The following is a 27,002-nucleotide window of genomic DNA, read 5'->3' as shown; positions in this document are numbered from 1 at the left end:
TATATTAATGAAATTAAATATACTAAAAATTATACTATTTGGAAAGCTTATAATAAGGACTAAATCCTTAAGAAAACAAACCTTCTAAATGAATTCATTTGACCCCTCAAAAGCTAATGTAAAATTGATTTTTTATCAGCATTTGACAGATGCAAAGGAGACTCCATTGCAATTATGATTTAGAAGTAGAGAGGTTCTATCCAAGAAATTTTGATTTAAGAGCCTTTGATCTAACTCTCTTCAATTAATTACTTCAAATGGGACCTCTTAAAGCTTAAATCATTATATTTTTTTAAAAATGTATGATTTCAGCAAAAATCAGGATGTACCAAAAAGTGGGAACCAGCTTTGTGAGTTCACCCTTATGTTATTAAATTACATTTGATGTTTTCAGAAGAAAATCATGTTTATGACAGAGGAAAGCACTGGTTGACATTGGTAGATGGTATTGGGCCATCATATGTGGTTTGATCCTACAGGCCACAAATATTTTGGGGTAGAGTAAGTTCTTTTGACTATATGCCCAAGGGAGTGATTAATAATTTTCCTCTTGAATTGTCTATTCATGGATAATTTTTGAGGTTCTACTTTTCTTAAAGTAGCTGTTATCCATGAGCATTAGTTAGGTTTTCTTTGGTAGTGTAGTTTCCTTTTCTATTGAAGTTACCCTATCCAGGTAATTTATTTTTGGTCTACTTCTGTGGTTGGTCTGCTTCACCCAAAGATTCTAGTTTCTCGCCTCATTCTTGTGAAATGAGCATCCCCAACTAGAGCCATTGATAGATCTGAAAACTGATTGCATGAAATTTTCAATTTTAAGCTCAAATTTTGATTTTCTGGTTTTATTTTTCATTCTTGGTTAAGGTCTAGGGTTTAGGGTTTATCAAAGTTTCTTATGTTTTGTGAAGAAAACCCTAGCAATGATATATTGCATGATTACCTTTTCCCACTTAAAGCCAAGGGTTGCTTACCATGGGTGGGGCCATTTTATTCCTTAAGTATTAAGTGGTGGTCAACCGGTTTATGAAATATAATTTTCCTAAGTCTGAGTCACAAATGAGATATATTGTAAAGCAGTATCATATTAGATTTTATGTTATCAGATCAAATTCTGTCACATTTTCAAGTTTATGTTTTATATCTTTTAGGTGCCCAATGGATTAAGACACTAATTAATGCTTGTAACTGACTTTATTTATCAGCTTTGTTTTTCTTTTTACTGATGAATCTCTACAAATCTTTTAAAATCTCAGAATATCTCATTGAGTTTTATGTATTTTCTGAAAGTTGTCCCACCCATCTCATGCTCCAGCCTAAGGTCGAGGTTTGCTAAAGGATTTTCCATCCTTGAGCATTCTCCATTTCTGTCGAGTCCTTTTATGAGATAATCTGCTTTGTTTTTAGTAAATTCTTGAGTATTGTTGCAGAGAGCAGGAAGTTTACTGAAGGGATCTCCCTCCCGGGTTTTGCAGAGCCTGAAGTGTAGAAGGATCTTGTATCCTTGTTAAAGTTGGTCCAAGCCTGACATATATTGATAGTTGGAGGTGGATTTCCATAGATATTTGGAGGAATCAGCTTGGTCTTTGCCTTGTGGCACTGTAAACCCGTTCATTTTTGGGAACCAACAAAACACTTGTGGGTTTATGATTCCTTTTTGTGTTGCAATGGATTTGACATTGTATATGGAGGTCAATGATAGCAAATGATAACTTTTAGCATAAATAATAAGATACAAAATTGGAAATCAATGTAATAGCTCAGATTTGGAAATGGGAGATAGAGAAGAACCTGTAGTTACAATTTGAAGCAAAAAATGATAGATAGGTTTGGAGGGTGCCCCGATTTGAGAGTGTCTGATCCAACAAAAAGTTCTAGATTCCCAATTAAAAGGATTTGTAGATATCTCTTTGTAAAAAATAGCTAAAAGGTATCAGACATGGTTTGAGGGTTCCCTTGTGCAAGGGTTTCCACCTATTCAAAGTTTGAGATCATTTGTTGTTGTCTACTCTACACACCTATAACACTCTTTGTAGACATATTTTTTGTGTTGTATAGGGGATTGCCTAAGTCGAACCCTGTGTTGGTTTTTCCACCTTCACAAAAGTAATGTTTGATGGAAAGAGAGCTTGTCCTTAGAAAGGACAAAGGTTAAAACATTAATGGAAATGCTTGAAATGGCATATGTTACCATTGATATGAGACCTTTGACTTGAGGTTTCACATAAGGCTTTATATTGATTAATTGATGCTAATGCATGCCTCATGGAGGAACACATAAAAATTGATCATGATTGTTTAAACTTGAATACTTGAATCCTTGATTGAAGACCTATACTCAATTATTCTTGATAGGAATTGATAATAGCTTGAAATGAAAGAGGGAGTTGTAGTCATAGGGACTTTTTTGCCACTTGAAAATTCGATTGTTCTTATTTTGAATATAGAGCCAAACTACTTGGATAGGGGCATTAGGCACCCTAGTCCACTAGGACATGGGTTTTGGGTACCTTATTCCCAATAGTTTGAGCTAGAACAAAGGTAATTGAGTAGAGGATTGCACAAACCTTCCAAAAATGATCCTAAAATTGAGCACAATTAGATATGAATCATGTACATAAGGCACAATCATCAACGTTACATTTTCATCTAGTAGTTTACATTTTTCTCGTCTTTTCTCTTATAATTCTAGCCATATTTTTTCTTAATTCCATAAATTCTTCTTCATGTTCATTTTTCTCTTTCTTAACTCTTTATCCTATTTTCCTCATTGAGACGAACAATTTAAACTCACCTAGGTCGCTTGATTTTTTTATAGCTCTATTTACCTTCCGTCTGCAACTTCACACGCCTGTGTTCTTCAAATTCTTTTATTGTAGTAACTGTTCCTTCAATAGCTAAAACTATTATGTGTCTAAATATTGTGTCAATCATTAAATAAAACAAAGCAACACATAAATGAGACAAATATTAAAATAGAAAACAAATTAAAGTTTAAGAAATGCAAACTTTGCTCTCTTTGTGATGTCTCATTTTCCTCTTATCCCAAGGACTTTGTGAATATTTTGATGTGGCCCTCAGTAGTAGCATGATCACAAAATGACTACCTAGGATATGAGTAGCTACATGGTATTATAATTCGAATGTAATTATAATTTGTTTAATTTTTTTGTAATGTCTTTATTTACAAATTTTAAATTTGGTTTTGATATTTAATTATTTTTATCAACGTATTTATGCAGTGGTTTACATTCCTTGAGTTGCCATTGACGAGCTAGGAGACCCTTCCTCGATCATTTGTCTGCCTTTGATGGTTGACCTACATCCCTCTCACACTCGACAAGGTCGTCAGATCATTATGATAAAAATAATATCAAATTTCATCATCACATAATTAACATCATGTTAAAAAAATGTCGTTGACATCATTAAATAGCTTCATAAAAATCACTTAATTAACATCATCACATAATTAATATTATATTAAAATGTCAATCAACATGTCAAAATTCATCATATTAAAATGTCATTAATAGCATCATAATGTCGTCATACACTTCAAATATCAAAATGTTGTCTATTTTAAGGTAAAATTACTAATCCAAATTTTGGGTCGTGACAATTATACTCATTAATTCTAGTAATTAAGAATTTTACAATTATATAAGTTATTGAATCATCCCAGAATGGTAGGAACTCTCTTTGAAAATCAAAACCTTTGCAATCCTAATCTTAAAGTCATGTAATTTCTACAGTCCATAATATTAACAGTATTGATTTCTGAATTGCACTATGTCAAATTTTTCATCATCAACATTTCAGATCATGCTACATGATCCTAGCTATTGCTTTCTTCCTGATGATGGATCATATAATATGATCCGAAACGTTCATTATGAAAAAATTGACACAGTGCAATCCAAAAATAATATTGTTCATCCTAATTTTAGGAAGAATTATTAGATCGACCAACTAATTGATCTAGTTAAGTAGTCAATAGATTCTTCACCATTCGAGGACTTTACCATTGCATGCATAAATAGCTCCATTCCATCAACACGGGATTTATGCTTGGCTTCCTTCCTTTGACATTAATATATTAATCTGTGCTTCCAAGAAAATCAATTTGAATCCATTTTTATGTCCTCAAAATTAGTCCACACTACAATCTTTTTGAGCGATTTGGAAGAGCGCTGATCCAACCAAGCGGAAATGTTCGCGGAAGAGTGGTCTTCTGTCATTATGGTCCGGCCTAGACATACCTTGCAATTTCGCACAGGACGCAAAATTTCCGCACTTCTTCCCTTGATTGACAAGTCCAACTTTCTTCCTGTGTTCGGCGATACATACAGAGCATCCATTCACCCAGACCAAACGTAAAGAAGAGAAAGGAAGGAGAGAAAGCCATTGATTTTGAGTATTGCAGTGCATATCCAATTTTTCAAGCTTGTCATGGCTTCTGTGTTTGCAAGGTTAATAAATTTATGACCATTTCATTTCACGTCTTGATGTTTTTTGCAACCCTGTACGAAAGTTTTTAGATCATAGATGTTTCAATTATAGTTTATGTAGTTTTGACTTCATTAACAAATTTGTGGAAAATTTTGATCTGTAACGTTCTAAACAAGAAAACCCACTTGGATAGATTCTGTATCCAGGGGGCTTCTGAGTCTTCCTTTGTCTCATATTAGTATTGTTTACTCCTTTGTATTTATTTCTGTTGAATTTGTTCTTGTGGGTGTTGAGTGCAGGTTTGGAGGACCAGAAACTATCAGGAGGGCAAGTTGTGCTGCTTAAAACAATGCTAATGGATATGTTTCGCAAGATTTTGCAAATAACAGAGTTTGCGTAGCCTTCTCGGGTTCTCTAGATTCCAGTGCCTTTGGTCGAATAGACAATAAATTTGGAGTTTGCAAGATCAATGAGAATAATGATTGTTTTGAGTCCATGGTGGATGGGACTACAAGAAAGGAGCCCCGGGAGCGAGCCACTGTCTACAGCGAGGCTCTCACCAAATTTTTAGGTCTTTGGAACAACATCAAAGCCCAGATTTGTATATTATTTCTAGACTGGATCGATCAGATCTGACTACGAAGGGGAATATAAATGTATTAACGTGTTTTGAGTCTGTAAATGTGAAGTCTAAACTCACGTCTAAGAAAAATTGCAGCTTTTAGAAATCTACCCAGCTTTAGAATCTGTTTGACATGTGTAAGTGGAGGGTTTTGAAAGCTGGGGAGGTTTCTCTATGGATTTGGGCTCTCTGGGCAGGAGAAAAATTCAACCAATCAAAAGTTTGTATTTGCTCAGTTAGAATCTAAGATAGAGTCCACATATTGTGTTACACCTGTGCAGTTCTTATGAAGGGGCGTTAAAAATTGAGGTCTATCCCTGTTCTTACGGAGGAGAGCAGTCAAAGGAAATTTTCCCTCTGCTATTGTCCTCTTTTCTCGATAGCTGCTCGCTTTTTTGTGGTTTTCTCCTGTGGTAATTAAACTGTCTGGGTTTTTGGGCATCATTAAAATCTCCATCTATTTATTCGCCTAAAAGCCTAACAGGTCTCAGGCCTGTTATGTGGATTTATTTTTTTCCCTTGTCTTACGCCAGGCCTATCTGAGAATGAATAGACTTGACTGGGCTAGATTATCGTTACTATAGATCAGTTCATATTCAATCCTACCTGTTTTCAGTAAATCTACTCAGGTTCATCCATGTGCCTAAGTAGTCTGATACGTTTAGGCGAGGAGGAGGATTACCATACCATCAGCAGGAATCTTTACTTTCTCCTAACAGAATAGAAACAGAGGCTAGGAGGAGGATTACCATACCATCAGCAGGAATCTTTACTTTCTCCAAACAGAACAGAAACGGAGGCTATTAACGTTACAATGAGGTCTTGAAGGGTTCCAAAATCTAAGTTTTGCCTGACAAAACTGATGGGTCAACGTGGATTTGGGTGGTTCTCTGGAGAGTCAGAGATGGTAGACTATACACAGACGCAGCCAAAGCCAAACCCATTTTGATTCATATTCTTTAATCATGTATAATCTATCTATTGAGCCAAACCCAGGAAGGAAAAAGGAGGAATTTTGGAACTATATAAACAAAAAGCCCTTTCACTTCCAGATCTATAAATCTAACACTCTCACGTTGGTTGAGTGTCCTTCGTCCCTGAGAGCTCTTAGATCTCAAAATCCAAGAGTCCCCCTTTAGCCATTGCGTAGCCCTCCTTCGAGACAGGGCCTTTTTAAAGTGCTCTGTAGTCAAGGAGCCTTTTATGTATCTATTCGGCCAAACATTACTTCTTATTTTATGATTTATATTCAGTGTTAGATTCCATGTGGTTTTGCACTTGAAATTAAGAAACTCTTATTTTGTTCTTGCAGGTTGGAGAGGCACTTGGAACAGGAAAAACTGTTGTGTTTACAGGCCATTCCATTGGAGGTGGGATTGCTACTTTGGCCACACTTGCTAGTTTGGAGAAATCTGGTAAGGGCGCCTCTGTTTTCGCCATCACATTTGGTTTTCCCCTGATTGGAGATGAAATTCTCGCCAGAGTAGTTCGTAGGCAGGGGTGGGCCAATCATTTCTATAACGATGTTTCAAAGAATGATGTTTTTGCCTGAAGCCTGCAGTGAAGTTAAGCCCTTACAGGCCATTTGGGTACTATTTGTTCTGCTCAGAGGAGGGAGGTTTTTTTGTTGAAAACAATGAGGCTGTGCTGCCCATCCTATTTTATTCCTTGGCTAGTGCTCAAGGTCAGGCTTCCAGTCTTCAATTCCCACACAAACGTCGTCAATTTGGAAGGGCTTCAAAATCTTCCATTGTCTCAAGGTGCACCACAATCTTCTGCCATGGAAATCCAACTGAATGCTCTTGGAATCGGCATTCAGGTAAGCATATTAACATCGCTCATCTTAGTTTTTTATTATCCAAACAAAAAAACTATATATTTTTATATTTTTATATATTTTATAAAATTAATTATAGATTGATTAAGATCAATTTCGAAGAGCATGTTTATATAAAAATAATGGAATTGCGTTCCTCTTAATTTTTTGTGCCTGCCTAAACTTTTAGGATCGATTCGTACATCTGTTCTATTATTAGTTATATAGAAATTAATTGTGTCTTTTTATGAATAATTTTTTTTATTAAAAAATCTATATGAATTAAAATGTTTTTACTGATATTTTTCATATATTATAATTTCCAGTTTAATATTTATTTATTTATGTAATAAATGTTGAATTATCTTACAATATAAAATATTTGAATTAAGGTTAATTAAATTTACATAAGATATCATACTCTTTAGATTATGTAATAAACTAATAAATAGTACTGATATTCACTTGCTTGGGTCAACTGAATAATAGAATTTAAATATTATTTCACTCAGCTGAACACTACAGATTACTTACCAATAGATTACTTCAATTTATATTAGCTATCTTAATAATCATTTTATAGTAATGATATTATTTAATTTATATTTTTTTGAATTTTTTTAAAACTTAATTTAAGTTAGTTTAATAAAAAAATCATTCGTTAAAATAAGAAAATTTTGTTGATTTAATAAGAAATTTCTAAATTTAAATATTTTAATTCAAGAAATTAAAAATAGATATATGATTGAATATACTTTTAGATAAGGATAATGATGTTACATAGGTAAATATAAATTAAGATATTGATAAGTATAAATAGAGAGTAAGAAATCTAATTTTTAATAAAATTCAATTTATTTATCAATATGTTTATGTACTAAAACACTACGAATAAATGATAAATAATATAGGTATGCAAATTTCATATTGCATTTTGTCTCCACCTTATGGTATATGTGAAACCTAAAATGATCATTGTAGATGTATACAAATGAACATACTCCTAAAATGAATATTTTATGTTCATTCCTCTATTTAATTAAATCTAATTTAATTAAAATTACCTACATTCTTCTATTTTATTAAGTAAATTATTCAATTTACTTAGTTATATTCACTTATGTCATTTAATTGACTAAATCATTTATTCAATTAAACCCCTTCTCTCTACTTTTAATTAAATTTATATTTAATTAATAGTTTACCCCAAATTGCAACTAAATTGAAATAAAACATTTTATTTTAATTAAATCATTTTATTCCTCATCCACTTGCAAAATCCTACATCTCCCACTTGCCTCCTAAACCCCCTTCTAGACTCTTCTAATCACTTCTAAATTAGCCTAACCCATCTCCTAAATATTGTCACATCCCTAAGCAAGGGGAAGTCACTTCTCAAACCCTCAAAGTCTTTGAAAACCATTAAAGGCTTCAACAACTTAATTTTGAAAGTCTTCCAAACCATTAATGGTTAACTCAACCCTCCAGCATGATTAGAAAATTTCTCTAAACTCAACCCACATCTAACCCAGGGGTCTCTTCAAGCATTCATTGCTTTGACCATGGTTATCCCTTTAACCCTTGCACAAGAGTTTATCCTTTGGGTAAAAGCTTTATCCAATGGATAATCTTAACCTAACCTTAACCCTTACCCCCTAGGGTAACCATGAGGTCTTCTCAACCATTTAATGCGTCCTACCTCTCCTCTCAACTGGTCTTATGTTGACAATTGTCACCATTTCATTGGTGAAAATTGTAAACATGGTTTGCCAACTTTCAAACTTGACCCTTGATTAACTCTTTCAATCTTGGCCATCCACTGCCCTATTTTCACTATAAATAGAGCTCTCCTTCCTCCATTTTAAGGATCCATGCAAGCTTTAGTATCTCATTTATGCTCAATTTTATCAACACATTTAGCCTCTTTTGTATTAGGAAATAATCTAAATAAGCATTTTTAGAGTATTTTCTTTATCATTATCTTAGAACATCAACTAGTATATCATGTTAGGATAGTGTTTCTACTAATCTTGTCATCTTATAATCTAGTTTGTTGCATTTGTAGAATCATGCATACCTTAGGATGCATTTCCATAACTAAATCAATCTAAAGCATCCCTCGTTCTTGCATTAGCCATCCCTAAGTCACTTTTCTTAGTGATCTGAGAGCAAAGGCATTGAATTGAGGGATCTTGTGAGATAGAGAACTATGGAACCAACCTTGGGAAGTTGAGTCATTCTTCATGACTCCATAACTTGCACCAAGATGGGTGTGTGAGCAAGCCTCTTTGAGACCACTTTTTCACATTTTGAGTTTCATAGACCTGCTTTTCCCACACACATTTTTGGTGCCCACCATGGGGCTCAAACCCATGATTCCATTAATCAAATCAGTTTTCAAATATAAGCACTTTTGCAGGTATGCGAGAAACAAGAATCAGCGCATGGAGAATATTATTTAGCGCATCTCGCTAACATTATAGCGCATCCCGTACACTCTTTAGCACGTGGGGTTTATACTCTAGCGTGTCAAGTACTTAGTTTAGCGCATCATCTTAACTGGCCTTTTGCTATAGGTCTCAGCGCAGAAGGAAAACAGAGCAGCGCATCCAGAAAACAGAGCAGCGCATTCGAAAAACAGAGCCACGCATTGGGTCTATTTGATAGCGCATCCAACTCATCCTGTAGCGTGTACAGTTTGTCCCTATAGCGCATAACAGATAAAAAACAAAAATGAAATTGTAACCGAACTTAAATTTAGACTTGTAGAAGTCCACCAAAACCCAGATTTTTCTAACTGTTTGATTGGAACTTTTGCAGGACTCTGACAATTTCTTGTAGGTAGAGCTGGATTTTATTTGTAAAATTAAAATAGTTTTAAATTTTACTAACTTAGTTAAGTTAGTTAAAATTTAGAGTCATTCTTTTTGTTTTTTTTGGATAAGATTGAACTCACCTTACTTTGGGCTGTAAGACAAACCACAACAACAATCTTTTGTTGCTTTTCTAGGAGAAAAATTCTCAAATTGGGTTCTAAAAAGAACAAAACAAATTTTCATTTTTGCAAAATCAAAGGGCTTAAAAAGAATTTCACCATCCTTTGGTGTATAAAAGGATCCATTTTAGGTTTTAGCAAAGTAAAGAATCACACAAAGTCCCAAGGTCGTTTGCAACCAAAGAGGGAAGATCTTCCCTTTTGGATCGATTTATTTTGTTGACCAACAATTGATTTATTTTGTTGACGAAATGTCGGATTTACTTTGTTGACCCTTTCTTTTCAAATAGATCAGAAAATCATTGCCATGAAAGGTTGAAATAAACACCATGTTTTGTGGAGCAACATCTCCATTTAGATCTTACAAAATCATTGACTTGAAAGGTAAAAAGAACCTTGTTTGCCTTGTCTCGAAAGTAGAAGGTATATGCTCTCCCCTTAATTGGGTGATCAAAAAGCCAGACTACTCTTACGCTTTTAGTCACACAACATTTAAATCCTTTAGCAGGCCTGCCTTCTCGAGGGGTTGAAAAACTCTTAAAGCCATTTTTGGCTGGTGTAAAGGGAATGACCTAAGAGGGAAATGACTTTGATGCCAAGTGTTCCAACCCACTATAATCAAATGTGGAAAGCGACGAAAGTCCTTTTCAACGGTTGTGCGCAACAATTAGCCTTCCCCCAGTATCCTTAAGATACGTAAAGTCTTTGTTCTAAAGGTTGGGAAGCCTCCTGAGGCAGTTTATCACTGACGGCTGAACAGGAAGCTTGATTATGAATCTTAGCATAGAAAATTTGAGCCGAGTTAGTAACCAGAAATTTGTAATATCATAGTGCAAGGGTGGAGAAGAATCCGCCCCCAAAATCACTCACCATATATCTCCCAAGATAACTACTCAATTGTGAAGCAATTCACTTTGAGTTAATTTCTGGCAAAAGGCAAAAAAACGGGCGCCCCCTAGGGGGTGACACGGCTGTTTGAGCTGACGGAGTATTGAGACTAGTGGGCTATGATATTTATTATGGCCTTTGAATAAAGAGTCTTTTTGAAGTGTATTCTTTGTATCCGAAACCTGTTAAAAACATTGGGGATTTGAACACATCCTCACAGAACATACACTTATTATTTAGATTAAGAAAAAATGGTTGTCTCTTTGGTGTCGTGCTTTCATTTGTTATCTCAGAAAATCATCTATCACTGAAAAACTCAAGGCAAAAACTCTAAAATTGCATAAAACAACCAAGTCAATATTTTCAGGGCAGTTTTAGCACGTAAGAGCAACTTCTTAACGCATAGGAACCATCTCTTAGTGCATAAACCATTCTCTTTAGCACATCAAGTCTTAATAGTGACGCTGCATCAAAAATCTAAACTCAAAAGTGTAGCGTCGTAAATTGTACACACTTGCTAGGGTGGTACAATTTCACACCTAGTTTAGCACCCGCCTTAGCGCATTTTGCATTTTGCATTGCATTTCCCCTTTAGCACTTAATTAATTAAATTAATTAGGTCTAAGGTCCTATTTTATCATCTCCCACATCATAAAGTTGGGCCCTTTCATTAAAGTGTGCCCTTTTCATTTTATTCCTCCTATACATCATTTAATCAAAAACCCTAATTAGGTCCTATTTTGAACTTGGGGGCTTGATTTCGAGGGTCAAAACATCTCAAAATCACCTATAACTTCGGGATTCTCTCTAAAATCATCATATCCGACGGCCCTGAAAATTTGGTGAAAAGTTGTCGGGACCATGGCGCCCAGAGAGGACCATGGCGCTCGGAGTGCACATGGTCCCGGACATTTTTCCTGAAATTTTAGGAGCACGATCCAATCATAAAATAAAGCTTAACCCCAAGAAATTGGCGGGATATTCAATCTCTAGGTCGGCCAAAAGTCGAAATTAAGACCTAGGGTTTCATATATAAGAGCTCTCTTTCTTCATTTGAAAGGATCCGAATTTTGGCTTTCGAGGACCTTCTATGCAGCGAAAGAGCAGATCTTTGAAGACTTCAACAACATTCAACATCCATCTATCAAGCATTTATCAATTTCATTCATCTATTTAGGGCTTGGAAGACATTGAAGAACAATAGGAGATTACCGACTGAAGATTGGCTTGTACTCCTCCCTTGGGGGTTGGGTATGATTTCATGTTGTTTTCATGTCTTTGCATAAGATTCAATATATCCTTTATTCATGCTTTAGATCACTTTGCATCTTGATTTAGAGCATTTACATTATCATTTACAAGCAATTAGGGTTTACTTTCTAGGTTGCTCTAGTTTGCTTTCTTGCATTTAAGGACCTTGCACACACACTAGGTCTGCACACACAATACATTTTACAATACAACTTGGCTATTCGTGGAGGTGGAAATCACTGAAGTGGGGGTTTGACTAAGGCAAAACCCTATATAGCCGCCCACCACACCTTTTTCAGATATAAGTGCAGGTTTCAGAATTCGGACGACGCCGCAAGTTACAGATTCGGAAGAAGCAGACGGAGACCGAACTTCACACCAAATTTCAGAGCGAAAGACCAGGACAAGGGCATGGGGCGCCTTGGTCCTGCTAGGACAGGGGCGCTGGGTGCCCTGGTCCCTGGGACAGGGGCGCTGGGCGCCCTGGTCCTCCTGACAGACAGCATCTTCAGCACTTTTTGACAGTTTTCTAGGTTGCAAAACAACAGTTTCCAGAGTAGTTTCAGGTGCAAAATCAGGACAGTGGTGCCTGCGCCCCCGTCTCGAACATTTTCAGTCAGATTTTAACTCCGGGTACGCATTTGCATTCTTGTCTTGTCCTTGTGTTTACAACTTTCCATTGTTTAAGTTCAATTCTGCAATCTTGTTATTAGTTCATACTTGCACTTTGGGGTTAGGGATTGAACTTGCATCATTTCATCTTTCAATTGCAACAAAGGAATAGAAATCCTAATAGGTAGCCCATGGCTCTCTCTTTCACAAGAAGAAGTAGCCAATTGTGTGACACCTCTAGGCTCTTTCGTATTCCACAAGTGTGTGGTTGAAAGTGAGATTAGGGCATGCTTGCTTAGTCTCGCTTTTTCCCCTACACAAAAAGTAACAGTTAGCACGTTCTGAAAACAGTGTAGCGCATGGTAGCATTAGCTTAGCGCGTTGAAGTCAACCTTTAGCGCCTAAAGTTTAACTGTTAGCACGTAGAAGGCCCATATTAGCGCATGACCATCTGAGCAGAAACTGAAACAAAGTTAAACAGTATAAATCAGTTAGCACGTAGAAGGGGGCATCATAGCACGTAAGATCTTTTCATTAGCACATTGAGAACTTTCTATAGCGCATCGTGTCTCAGTTTTAGCACGTGACAAAAACTAGGAAAACAGGGGGCAAAATAGAGGTCAAATTGGAAAATTTTGAAAACATTTTCAGAAACCTCCTTTCATCAGCCTGAGCTTCGTCAAATCAGAATACAAAAAAAAAATAGAGTATCAAAAGTTATTTCCAAAGTAAGTTTCTCATCAAACAAAAGTCATCCAAAATCTAAAAATGGTCGCACGATAAGCATATCTATCCTATCAAAATCAGGAAACCTCATCGTAGATATCAAATAGGTCTTTCAATCAAATGAATTTTTATCCCAAAACATAGTTGTTCTAAAAACTCCAAGTTGTCAAACTGAGTTTCCATATTGGGAAAGCTCGTATTCCATATCGTTTGACACACTTTGTCGTGAGGGGGCATCTAAACCTTCACTTGATAAAGTAAAACTTAAGTTTCCAAAACAAGATAAATTGAATCCAAAACAACTCAAAGGAAACCATTGGTCGCTTGTGCAAGACTAATCCTCATATTCTGAGAAGAAAGAATATTTATCGTAACATTAAGTTGAAGAAACGACAACCTAATCCATCAAAACTTGCTAGAATAAATAAATTTTTATACATCAATCGTCAACTCTTCAAGTCTCATTGAAATTTCCTTCATCATGTGCGATTATATATTCAGAAAAAATCAAACAAATTTGACAAGGAACCTTTGAAGACTAGAGTATTTTGTCAAAAATCCGCATTCAGTCAACAAATAAATCGTGGAGGAAAGATTAATCCAGCATTCTTTCCTAACTAGTGCATCACTTACAACATCCCCAGATTTGAACCACAAACCCCTAAACAAAACATTGAAGAAGAGTTCATTCCTTTTGTCACAGAGAGCTTCTACTAGATGCCTGTTGTTACTCGCTCTCAACAAAACAAACAAAGTGAAATGCAATCAGAATCTAGCATGAATCGAATATTATCAAATCCTTTCGAGCATCCAAATCTAGAGGAAGCCTAAACTTTTGAAGAAATTCTTCAAGAATGTCAAGAAAGTGTTTAATTTCAAAAACTTGTGGAAAGACTCATGGAAAATGATAAAGAAAAATATCTACTCATGCTCACAAGCAAAGGGGTTAAACTTCCTGAAGACTTTGACACAGACATGTTTAGAACAAAATCTCAACATTACGAATATCAAGAATGACAACGAGAAGGAGAAACACGTGACCCTGAGCAAGATATCCTTGAACAAAACATACCTGAACAAAATGCACTAGGACAAAACATCCCTGAGCAACACATCCCCGAGCAAAACATGCTGTTCTATACACCATTTCAACCTAGAACTAATGCAAGGGAAGAACTCTTCCCTTGGCAAAATAATGCACCTTTGATTGCCCTTACTCAACAAATGCAAATGTTACAAAGACAAATGCAAGACATACAACAAGGGACAACCGTAAGGTATTCATTAAATGAAATTTGTCCTTATCCATTTGATAGAAGATTGAACATGATACCTTTTCCTCCAAACACAAACGTTCCCAAATTTGACAAATATGATGGAAAAGGTGATCCCCATGATCATGTTTGAGAATTATACACAATGAGTCTTGAATTCGCTCATGATGACACCTATTTGATGAGGTTATTCCCAAGAAGCTTGGGAGGGCAAACAATGGAATGGTTATCCAAAATCACACCTCCTGTCAGATCATTTGATGAACTAGTCAACAAATTCATAACTCAATATTCCTATAACATTCAACACGCTATCACCATGTTAGACGTCTGTAATACCAAATAGAAAAACAATGAAACATTCATGGTTTTCCTTCAACGATGGCGGTGTATGGTTTCAAGATATCCTTGAGATATCCCCGAAAAGGAGAAAATGGAAATTTTCATCGACAACTTGAATGGTGAGATGAGTTACAAACTCAAGCTCCAATGCATACCATCTTTCGCTAAATTGATTGAGAATGGAATTCAAGTGGAAGAAGCATGTGTCAAGAAAGGAACGTTAAAATTCTTCAAAGAAGGAACAAGTTCATCCCATTACAATAACCAAAACAACAACAACTTGGACAAATCCAGATTCTGGACCAGAAACAAAAACAATGGAAATGAAGGAGGCAATGAATCAAATGATCCAAAATATAAGCAGCCCGTGCTCGCATTATCGGGTAATACTCAGGCTATAAAGAATCCCAAAGGTGTTAACCCATACACTAATACTTACACACCGAATACCAATCAAGGTCAACCCAACACCAACAATGCCAACAATGCTCAAAACAATCACACAAATCGAGGGCCTAATAACAATTCACGAGGTAACACCAACAATTTTCAAAAACATGTTTACACACCACTGGGACAATCACTGGAGTTAGCATTCAGAGAACTCTTGGCAAACAAAATTATCTCTTTACCAGAAATGAGCAACTATGAACCACAAATCAAACCACCTTGGTGGAATGACTCGCACTTTTGTGATTTTCATCGCAACAAAGGTCATCAAACAAATGATTGCATGAGACTGAAAAACATTGTTCAGGACATGATTGATAGAGGTGATTTAACAGTGGATGGTCTCAAGACAAATGGTGACCATGGAGCCTTTAAGAATCCTCTTCCAAACTACAACAAGGATGGAGCTTCAACCTCAAACGATACATGTGGAGCTCGTATCAATCACATCTACAATAACACCATCAATCATATATCAGCTGAGGACAATCAAGTCAATGTCATCACAATCCGAGATCAACGTGATCATGAATCTGTCAATGTAACAAACAAAGCTCAAAAATATGTCTTAAAGGGACATACATCGACAACAAACACTGTACCCAAAATTCAATATGATCTAGTAAGCCAACTGCACAAAACTCCTGCTCAAATATCTACACTAGAGTTGTTGAAACTTTCGCCAAAACACAAAGACATATTGGAACAAGCGCTATTAGAAACGAATGTACCTCAAGATGTGGATGCTGACAAATTCCAAGCCATGGTCGCTCATATGATAGGGCCTCATAATCTCACTTTTTCTGAGCACGATAATATCTCGTTGAGTCATCAACATAATACTCCTCTCCATATTGAAGTCATAGTCTATAAACATCGAGTAAAATGAGTATTAATAGATGGAGGAGATGGACTTAATATATGTACCTTAAAACTTATCCATGCATTAGGCTTCTCGGAGGAGTCTATTGATCCACGCAAAAAGATTACTATAAAGGCATATGATGATGAAGAAAGATCCTCTAAAGGAACAGTGGTGTTTCCAATTCAAGTCGGACCGATACAAAGAGATACTATGTGCCAGGTCTTAGACATAGACCTCACATACAATATCTTATTAGGTCGACCGTGTTACTACTTATCAGATTGCCATTAGTTTTATGTCAAAGTTATACTATATACTCTAGTCAGTTATCTATTACCGAAATATTCAGTCGGTATGTACAGTCTAGTCGGTTACAGAAGAAAGTAGTCACAGAACGCAGTATATATTGAGCTGTCTACCGAGTATCATTTCATGTCTACCGAGCAGCAAAGAAGACACATCGAGTGAAACATGTTACCAGATTCAATGAACCTAGACATGCATATGAAAACGTGTTACAAGATCGAGGCACATCTAACCATTATCACATTGGAAATTGCACATAAAGATTGTGTATGATTTTGAGGTTATCTAACCAATGAAATATTCTACATAATTATTCATTCAATAAATCATGTTTGTAAGATCAAAACAATGAATTGGATCACCATCATAAGAGATCTATTTATACAGCATGAGTTAAGAGTTAAAGGTGTGTGCATGAGTGTAAGAAGACTGTTATAGAGACATAGAGGTCACCGAGAAGGTTTTTAGAGAACAGTCGAAGAACTGAGTAAACAGAAGGGTTTACCGAGTTACTATATGGGTTACCGAGGTATGCTATAAGCAAGGTAATCTATTCTGAGCACATAGAATCTGCTATAACATTTCAGATGTAAAGTTGCAGATATTTGTAATGATTTTATTGTAATATTGTGAAGTTGAAAGAGAAACCTTTAACAGGGTAAAAGACTCTAATCAAGTCTATAAATTGTAAAGCCTCTAACCAGGTGCAACATTTAGATGAAGTGTTGTAAAATCCTTTAGCAAGGTAGATCTAACAGATCTTGTTACTCCTAATAGGGTAAGCTATCATAAATAGCTAAATATGTAGCTCTAATCGAGCACTCTTTATTATTGTAGTAGTGAAGTTGTGGGTGCCATCCCCACTGCAGTTTTTCTCTCTAACCAAGAGTTTCTGCGTAACCAAAATATATGTGTTATGGAGTGAATCATGTATGATTGTTATCTATTTGTTTTAGTTTTATATTATGTTATTGCACTATTCAGTTTATGCATAATAGTAAAGATATTGTTGAAGAAATGTTTTGAAGTACTGATTCACCTCTCCCCTCTCAGTACATTAGCTTTCCATATTGGGCCTAACAATTGGTATCAGAGCTCATATCTTGGAAAAGGGTTTAACTGCCTAAAGAGAAAGATCTTATCAATGGAAGGCTACAAAAAATCTCAGAGGATTGTGTATCTGCAAGAAGAGCTGGATCATGCTAATCAAGTGATCGTAGACATGCAAAGGCAAATGCAAAAATCTCTGAAAGTGAGAAGAAGATTATTTGATGATTTGCAGGACTCTCTAGAGTTAGTGGAACAAATTGAGACATCATTTGAGAACAGTATATCTGAAGAAACTGAAGAAATGATTGGAGTATTGAAAGAAAAGATCAAAGCACTGGCTAATCAACTAAAAGCAATGAAAAGAGAACATGATCATTTCAGCACACAAATGACTGAAAATCTAGATGCATTGAGAATAGCTGAGGATAAAGTAAGAGATCTAGAAAGAGAGAAACAACAACTTGAAGTCTTAGTATCTGATAAGAATGATGAAATCACAAGGTTGACTGGAATTCAACAAAACCTATCAGATCAACTAGGTTATGCACATCATGAAGCAATTCTGAAGAATGATGAGAATCAAGCATTGAAACTTGAAGTATCAAAGTTAACCGATGAACTTGAAACAAAGAAGAAATCCAAAGAAACACTGAAGAACAAAGATGTTGGATGAGCAACTGAACACAAGACGACCCAACAAAGATGCAGGACTCGATTACAAAGGAAAAGACTCTACCGAGAAGGGAATTCATACTACCGAGAGAGGAGAATCATCAAAGCAAGCTGGAAACAGGAATAACATCAAAAGAAAGAAGCCTATTTGCAACTACTGTGGAAATCAAGGTCACACTGCCAACATATGTCAAATTAGAAAAGGTAAGAAACCAAATGTCACTAAGTCCAATGATTATTGTTACAATTGCAATAAATATGGTCACACATCTAATCAATGTAGGACAAAGTTTGTTAACAATTATCAGAAGACAAAATTCAAAGGGTTTTGTAAAAACTGCAATAGATATAGACATAGTACCGAGAAGTGCTGGTTTAAGCAAAAGAACTTTATGTGGTATGCATACTGAGCAAATGCTAGAGGTTATCGAACTCACACAGATCCTTACTGACAGTATTCTGCAGTACCATGGGATTACAATACAAGGATATGGTATGAATATTGTGGAAGATATGGACATATTAGTGCTAACTGATTTATAAGGTTTGGAATGAACAACCAAAGATCATGGAGAAATCCTGGTATGGCATGTTTTTATTGTCACAAAGTGGGACACTTAGCTGGAGATTGGAGAGATCAACTAGAAAAGACACTGAGGAAATAAAAGAAAAATTAAAGATGATTTGGAAAAAGAAGGAAATTGTGTCAAATGAAGAAAGAACCTTACCTATCGAGTTAGGTGCTCCTATTCCAAATTAATCAGTAAAGGTATGAAGGGACTGCATTCTCTAAAGGTTAAAATCTTAACAGTTCCTATTCTATTACATACTAAATTCAAAATCTGCATAGTTAAGATGTAATAGTAAGTTTGAAATTCTATCAAAGTCTTTGAAGCACTTTACAGGAAACCTGTCAAGTCGGTAAATGAAGGAAGTTTGGTTACTCAGTTAAAACAAAAAAAGGAGAGTAAATTGGTTAAAGGTGAACCAAGTGCATTTAATGTTTTTGACCTAACCCGCACAGAGCCCAATAAGGTATTTTGTGTACTTAAAAGCATTTTCGCGGTCATTTACACTTACCAAGTTTTCGAGAAAGTAGAGCAAGCAATTCAAAGGAGATCAAACCTCCTACAAAGAAAATTCAAGGTATTTACATCAAATCTCAACACATTGTTAAGCTAGTTTACCAAGCGTATCTAGTTGCCATTATCTGCTAAGTATAAAGCATCTATCGTTTGAAATCCTGAAACCCTAAGGACTCTTTGTTAGTTTTTTATCTGAAATCTTCAAATGGCGCCCAAGATCCAAGATCCCATAGTTGTCAAGAATGTAGAGAAGCCCTCACTAAAATACTCTTTGACTCCTAAAGTCGCTTCTGAACCGGATGACAAAACCGCCTTTTCACTCATCCTGGACAGAGTGTTACTAGTCGAAGATGTGAGATTCTTCACCAAATGTCGTGTTGAAGAACTCAGTCATGTTGAAATTAGAGACACCTATGAGGAGCTATGTACAAATAGTATATTGAACAGCAAGTATGAGCACATCAAAGTCAAGGGATTAACTAAAGCCCTAACCTATCCTCGTGTGTTCAAGCTCCAGTGGGTCAAGTTTGTTTTGAGCAGAGTTCACGATGATTTCATGTGGCTAGAAGAGCAACCATTCAAGATTACCAAGAAAATCATTCATCTGATTACCGGTTACCATATCTATGATCATGCCCGAGCCCAGAAGATGATATCACAGAAGGAATTGATTAGTTTAACTAGAGTGGAATTTGATTGCAGAGGATTGAAACTGAATAATGTCACTGATGAAGAATTAAAATTTGCCATTAGAGTAATAGGCTACTATTTCTTCCAATCGGCAAGAGAAAACAGTGATCCTTGTGCAGCAGTAGACTTGGCATACAAAATTGTGAAAAAGGGAATGAAAATTGACCTTTGCGAGGTATTGCTGAAGAACCCATTTGAAAATCTGAACACCATCAGGAAGCTGAAGAAGAATAACTTGGCTAATACTCTAAAGTTTGGATCACTACTGGTATGCATATTTTTCTACTTTGAAAAATTCTTTCCATTTGTCGGTAAAGTTGTTTGGCAGCTACATCGACCAATCACCCATCAGATTAATGACTTCATTAAGAAGTTAGGAGATAATTTCAATGATATCATGGATGATTACTTCAATAAATTTCAAGAGAAAATGCATAACAGATATAGGATACCACCCTAGCTAGTAGAAAAATACAAAAATGATATATGTTTCGAAGTTGACATCGATTATTGTTATGTAAATGCTGTGGAACCGAGGACTCAATCTTTGTCACCAATGGGTTACGAGATTGATTTTGACATCACTAAACAACAGATTGATGCATTTCTTACATTGCCCATACATGCTACTGAGCTAAGGTATGGTACCTATGAGGAAGTAAAAGAAAAGGTAAAGATGAATATTGTAGTACCCAAAGCTACAAGAAAGGCAACAAAGATGATTAAGGCATTGTCTGAGAAATTCGGAGAAGACTCTTCCTCTACACCTGTCAAAGGCACCATTGCCATTACCGAAGAGGAATCTGAAGCCCAAGAGGTAGCTATAACACTGAGTAGTGAATTGCCTAAGGGTAAAGTGTTAAAGAGAAAGAAACGAGACGCATCAAAAGTCTCACCGACTCCACCTCCAGTAAAACGACCTAACACTAGAGCATCTGCAACCTCACCGAGTAAGAAGACAAGGAGTGTTATTGTTCCCAAGGTAACAAAGACATACAAGAAATCTACTCGGAGACTCATTTTGACCAAAGAGTCTAGTGATACCAAATCAGAGGATGCAAGCAAATTCCAGATTGTCAAGAGCAAGAAGGTAAATGTACATAGTGTTGAAAACTTCTGTGCTAATCTGAAAGAATATGGTGGATTTGGATGATTTAGATATGTTAAGTATGAAACTAGGAACAATGATGAAAAGAGACAAATTGAAGAAGCTATCATCTGCACACTTCTAAAGTTTTGGTTAGCTCCATTAGAACTAGTTAAGTCACTTCCAAATGAACTATATCTGCATATTGATAATAGCTAGAAGTATGCAATGGACTCAGAGAAACAAATCAGAGAAAGAAGTCTAGTCCATCTCTTTCCTGATATGTCAGTAGCTGAAATAAAGGAACATCTGACAACCTACAATTCAAAGTTTCTTGTCAAACAAAGAGCCTTAAAACTGATGAATGGGCTATATATTGACGTAGAAAATGAGACAAAAGCAAAGTGGTAGGAAATCTTCAAAATCAAGGATGCCGGTGAGCAAGCTACAGTTGAAATCGTTGATGTCATTGAGCACGATCCTGATGTCACCAAGCAAGGTCTTGATGCTACCGAACAAGACCCTGCTGACACCATTCAAATAGATGAAGATGTCATGGATACAGAAGCACAAGAGCAGGAAATGATAGAAGGCACTACATATGCAAAAAATGTATCTAGTGAATCCGTCTTGGAACAAGTTCACCCTTATCCACCGATCAAGCAACCTGTCTCAACCGAAACTCCTCAAGATACAGATCAAGGCACCGGAGGTCACAAATCTGCAACAGGAGAAGGTACTACTCAAGAGCAGACATCTCAAGAACCTTATGGAACTAAGAATGTTGCAACTGAGACACCAAGTATCAAGACACCAAAGGATTCTACAGAGACTAAAAGAACCGATCAAAGTGTTGCCTCTATCGAGCAACCTACCGAGGGTAATCAAGCCTCACAAGATATTGTCTTAATTCCATCGATGAAAGACAAAGAAAAGAAAGTGAAGAAGCATAGTTTTAAACTTGATTTGTCAAAACCAATAGTGTTTCCCAATGTTGATATATCAAAATTGAAAGGGCAAGCATTCATTGATTTTGGTGAACCGTGCAAAGCAAAGGCCGAACAAGAGAAGCAAAAAGAAAAATAAGGTACTTCAGAAGGTAAAAGAATTCCTAATAGATATGCTACCTGAAGCTATAGTATCAACAGATGCAACCATCCACATTCAACTGGATGAACTCCTAATAAAGATAGAAACATCTAGAGTAGATGCATCAGGGTATTTGAGCAAGCTGAAAGACAAAGAGCTCACTGCCAAAATGGTAGAAGAGGTACAAAAAGCTATCGCTATTGGCAAAGTTAAACTTGTCAAATTTATTGCTGAGTTGACTCCTCAACTCAAGCACATTCATTATTTATTTCAGAAACTCTGCACATTTTCTTTATTCATTAAAGACATTAAGAATAAAATAGAGGCAATTGAGAAAGAGATCACCGATCTCTCAAGCAACTTGACCACATAGCCAAATTCAATTCAGAATTTTTATACAAAGCTTCAACAGCTCATGGCTCAACAATTGGACTTAAGAAATGAATAACACAAGATCCAGATGGAAATAATGACACTTTAGACATTATTCCTTCCACATCTTTCATCAGTCCAAGAACATATCAACTAAGCCACATACCTATCTACTACTTAAGAGGGAAGCACTCTAGATGGCTTAATATCACTATTGGCTGATATTCAAGCACAAAATTCTTTAATGGACAGTGTAAAGGATGCACTCTCTGTCGCTCTCATCGATGCCCGGACCACATACAAATCTATTTTTGACCAGTTACTGCCCCCGGATGGAAATTAAGTCCTGATGTTTGTCAAAAATGGGGAGTAATATGATAGTCTTGGGGGAGCAATATGATATATTTGGGGAGTGATACAGTTTTGATACAGTATTGAGAGAATGATATAGTATTCGAGTATAGTATATAGGGGGAGTATACTGAGCAGAATAAGAAGAGTATCCAAGAGCAGTATACAAAATAGCAAGCAAAGAACAAGAATAGATCACCAAGCATGCAAAATCAGAGTTATGTACAGTATATCGACAAGGGGACTATATCTGATATATTATTTTATTGACTATTGTATATACTGTCAGTATAGTCATTTTGCAAAGTATATAGATTTTTGAGTTATAACTTTGAAAGTAGTTTTTGTCAAACATCTCAACTAATGTCAAAAGGGGAGATTGTTACTACTTATCAGATTGCCATTAGTTTTATGTCAAAGTTATACTATATACTCTAGTCGGTTATCTATTATCGAAATATTCAGTCGGTATGTACAGTCTAGTCGGTTACAGAAGAAAGCAGTCATAGAACACAGTATACACCGAGCTGTCTACCGAGTATCATTTCATGTCTACCAAGCAGCAAAGAAGACACACCAAGTTGATTTACACTGAGTGAAACGTGTTACCAGATTCATTGAACCTAGACATGCATATGAAAACATGTTACAAGATCGAGGCACATCTAACTGTTATCACATTGGAAATTGCACTTAAAGATTGTGTATGATTTTGAGGTTATCTAACCAATGAAATATTCTACATAATTATTCATTCAATAAATCATGTTTGTAAGATCAAAGCAATGAATTAGATCACCGTCATAAGAGATCTATTTATACAGCATGAGTTAAGAGTTAAAGGTGTGTGCATGAGTGTAAGAAGACTGTTACAGAGACACAAAGGTCACCGAGAAGGTTTTTAGAGAATAGTCGAAGAATAGCGTAAACAAAAGGGTTTACTGAGTTACTATATGGGTTACCGAGGTATGCTATAAGCAAGGTAATCTATTCTAAGCACATAGAATCTGCTATAACATTTCAGATGTAAAGTTGCAGATATTTGTAATGATTTTATTGTAATATTGTGAAGTTGAAAGAGAAACCTTTAACAGGGTAAAAGACTCTAATCAAGTCTATAAATTGTAAAGCCTCTAACCAGGTGCAACATTTAGATGAAGTGTTGTAAAATCCTTTAGCAAGGTAGATCTAACAGATCTTGTTACTCCTAACAGGGTAAGCTATCAGAAATAGCTAAATATGTAGCTCTAATTGGGCACTCTTTATTATTGCAGTAGTGAAGTTGTGGGTGCCATCCCCATCACAGTTTTTCTCTCTAACCAAGAGTTTCTGTGTAACCAAAATATATGTGTTATGGAGTGAATCATGTATGATTGTTATCTATTTTTTTTATTTTTATATTATGTTACTGCACTATTCGGTTTATGCATAATAGTAAAGATATTGTTGAAGAAATGTTTTAAAGTATTGATTCATCCCTCCCCTCTCAGTACATTAGCTTTCCATATTGGGCCTAACAAACCCTAGATACATGAAATGCAAGCAGTGCCTTCTACATATCACAAGTGTGTCAAATTCCCCTATAATGGGCAGGAGATTTCTATATCTGCCGATCACAATCCATTTCAACATTGTAATGCAATGGGGGCATCCTAGTACAGTTTGGTTCCACATAATAGAGAGAAACAGAATTCCTTAGCACCAGATCTTGAACAAGAGAAGTCTAAATCATTACCTAGAGATTTCAAGCAGAAAATGAAAATCATGGAACAAGGTATGGGGGAATACTCTTTGGAACCCATGTGTTTGAATAACTTACCCACATCACCTAGATCTCATGGATTATCTATAGCATCAACACATCGAGAAACTCATCCCATCCATGTTCGATGGCACATTCATTCAACTCGACACTTTAGCACATGAGAGGAAGAAGACAAAGCAGCTATTGTGGAAGTAGCTATACCCACACACCTATATGGAAAAGGCTACTTAATCATGCAGTAAATGGGATACAATGGCAAAGGACTTATTGCTAAGCATCAGGAAGGTGTCACAGAACCATTGGATCCTCCTTCACAATTTAGTAAAGACAAAAAGGGATTGGGCTTTGAATTCACTCTACTACCAAAGAAGGTACCATGCAAATATCAAAAACCTCAGTGGAAAGCAAAGAAGAAGTACAAAGAAGAATCCTGGCAAGAAGCACTATTTGAGTCAGCAGAGACAATCTGTAAGGAACGTGAACATCAAGAAAGGAAGCAACATCAAGGGGAGTCCATCATTCACAAGAAGACAACATCTACAGAAGTCAATCATATTCAAGAACATATATCCAACAAAGCAGTATCATCTCCTGATAACATCATTCCTCCCCAAGGAGGGACTGTATATGAACAAATACAAAAGGTCGAAGCAGGATCTGACACAGAATCAGAGAAAAATATCAAACTTATCTCAATCATCAAAGACCTATTTTCACCATATAACATACCAGTTCACAACACTAATAGAATCTGGGATGATACTTCTGAGACTGATTCCAATAAATATGAATGGGGTAGCTGCTCAAATGCTACTAAAGATACTATTGAAAATACTAGTTCTATATCCCTTTCTCAAGAAGAACATAGCACAAGAATTAGGCTACTTGAATCTGGACCATAGAATATCTATGATGTTAAGGAAAGTGAGCAGCAACATTATGGACAAGTCTATACGGAAGATGATACCATCAGAGACCTCAACGGAATCCTTGACTTCTTTAACACCCAAACCAATCACAATGAAACCTCTATCCTAACACTTACAGCAACAGAACTTGATCCACCAAACGGTTCCTTACCACTTGTCTTTCCGAACCTCATAGACTGGGATGAACCCAAAATTCATGATATACCAATTTTCCCGAATGATGAATCCATTATCCATTACTTATGTACCATCAACCCGGAAACAGACTCTACCAGTGAATGGAATAGTGATGTCTGCAATCAGGAGGGTGCCAAGTCTCTCAGTTGCAAAAATAAACCAAATAAAGGATTTGATGCTGAAAACCAGTCAATGGCAACTCTAGATCATAAAAAAGTAAAAATAAAGGACGCATCTGAGGGTGAAAATCTTTTTAAGGCACCTAAAGATGGGAGACTTGACACTCTTCCTGAACATTATCAGGAGCGATCACCCATATTGATTGAACCCACTCAATCAATCAACATTGGTACTACAGAAGCAGCCAAAAACATACACCTGGCAGATTCTCTAACAAAGGAAGAAAGATCAGAGTTTATTAAATTCTTCAAAGAAAAGCAAATCAACTTTGCTTGGTCATACGCAGATATGCCTGGGATTGATCCATAATTAATCATGCATCACTTGTCTATGGCTCTAGGAGCTAAGCCAGTTAAGCAAAAACTATGAAAGAATTATCCACATGTGGCACTAATGGTCAAAGCTGAACTAAAGAAACTATTAGATGTCGGATTTATTCGACCTATTGACTATGCTGAATGGATTTCAAACATTGTGCCAGTTTCAAAACTAGATGGCAGTATCAGAATATGCATAGATTTTAGAGATTTAAACAACGTCTGTCCAAAGGATGACTTTCCTTTACCAAGTATTGACATAATTGTAGACCTCATAGCAGGCCATGCAATGTTATCACTAATGGATAGTTTTTCAGGATATAACCAAATCAAGATCGCTCTAGAGGATCAAGATAAAACAACATTCACCTGTCCTTGGGGAACATACTATTGGAATGTCATGCCTTTTGGCTTAAAGAATGCTGGGGCAACTTATCAATGAGAAATGACAACAATCTTTCATGATATGATGCATACCTTCATGGAAGACTATATGGATGATTTACTAGCTAAATCCTTCAACATAGCAAAACATCTAAGCATCTTAGAAAATATTTTTGAACGATTGGAAAAATTCCAAGTTAGGCTCATCCCTAAGAAGTGTGTCTTCGGGGTTACATCAGGCAAACTGTTAGGCTACAT

The 27,002-nt window shown here is 36.1% G+C and overlaps 1 protein-coding gene across 1 annotated transcript in view; it reads left to right on the top strand.

Moving 5' to 3' along the window:
- The first annotated feature begins 6,386 nt into the window (after positions 1 to 6,386).
- Positions 6,387 to 27,002, top strand: part of LOC131039477 (protein EDS1L-like) — a 39,049-nt gene continuing 18,433 nt past the window's right edge. Inside the window, exon 1 of the mRNA XM_057972251.1 lies at positions 6,387 to 6,890. Within this exon, the coding sequence (XP_057828234.1) occupies positions 6,708 to 6,890 (183 nt within the window). The 5' untranslated portion in view covers positions 6,387 to 6,707. The remainder of the gene's footprint in view (positions 6,891 to 27,002) is intronic.

The sequence above is a fragment of the Cryptomeria japonica genome, chromosome 9, assembly GCF_030272615.1.
Source record: "Cryptomeria japonica chromosome 9, Sugi_1.0, whole genome shotgun sequence".
NCBI classification, from domain to species: domain Eukaryota; kingdom Viridiplantae; phylum Streptophyta; class Pinopsida; order Cupressales; family Cupressaceae; genus Cryptomeria; species Cryptomeria japonica.
This window is presented reverse-complemented; position numbering and strand designations above follow the sequence as displayed.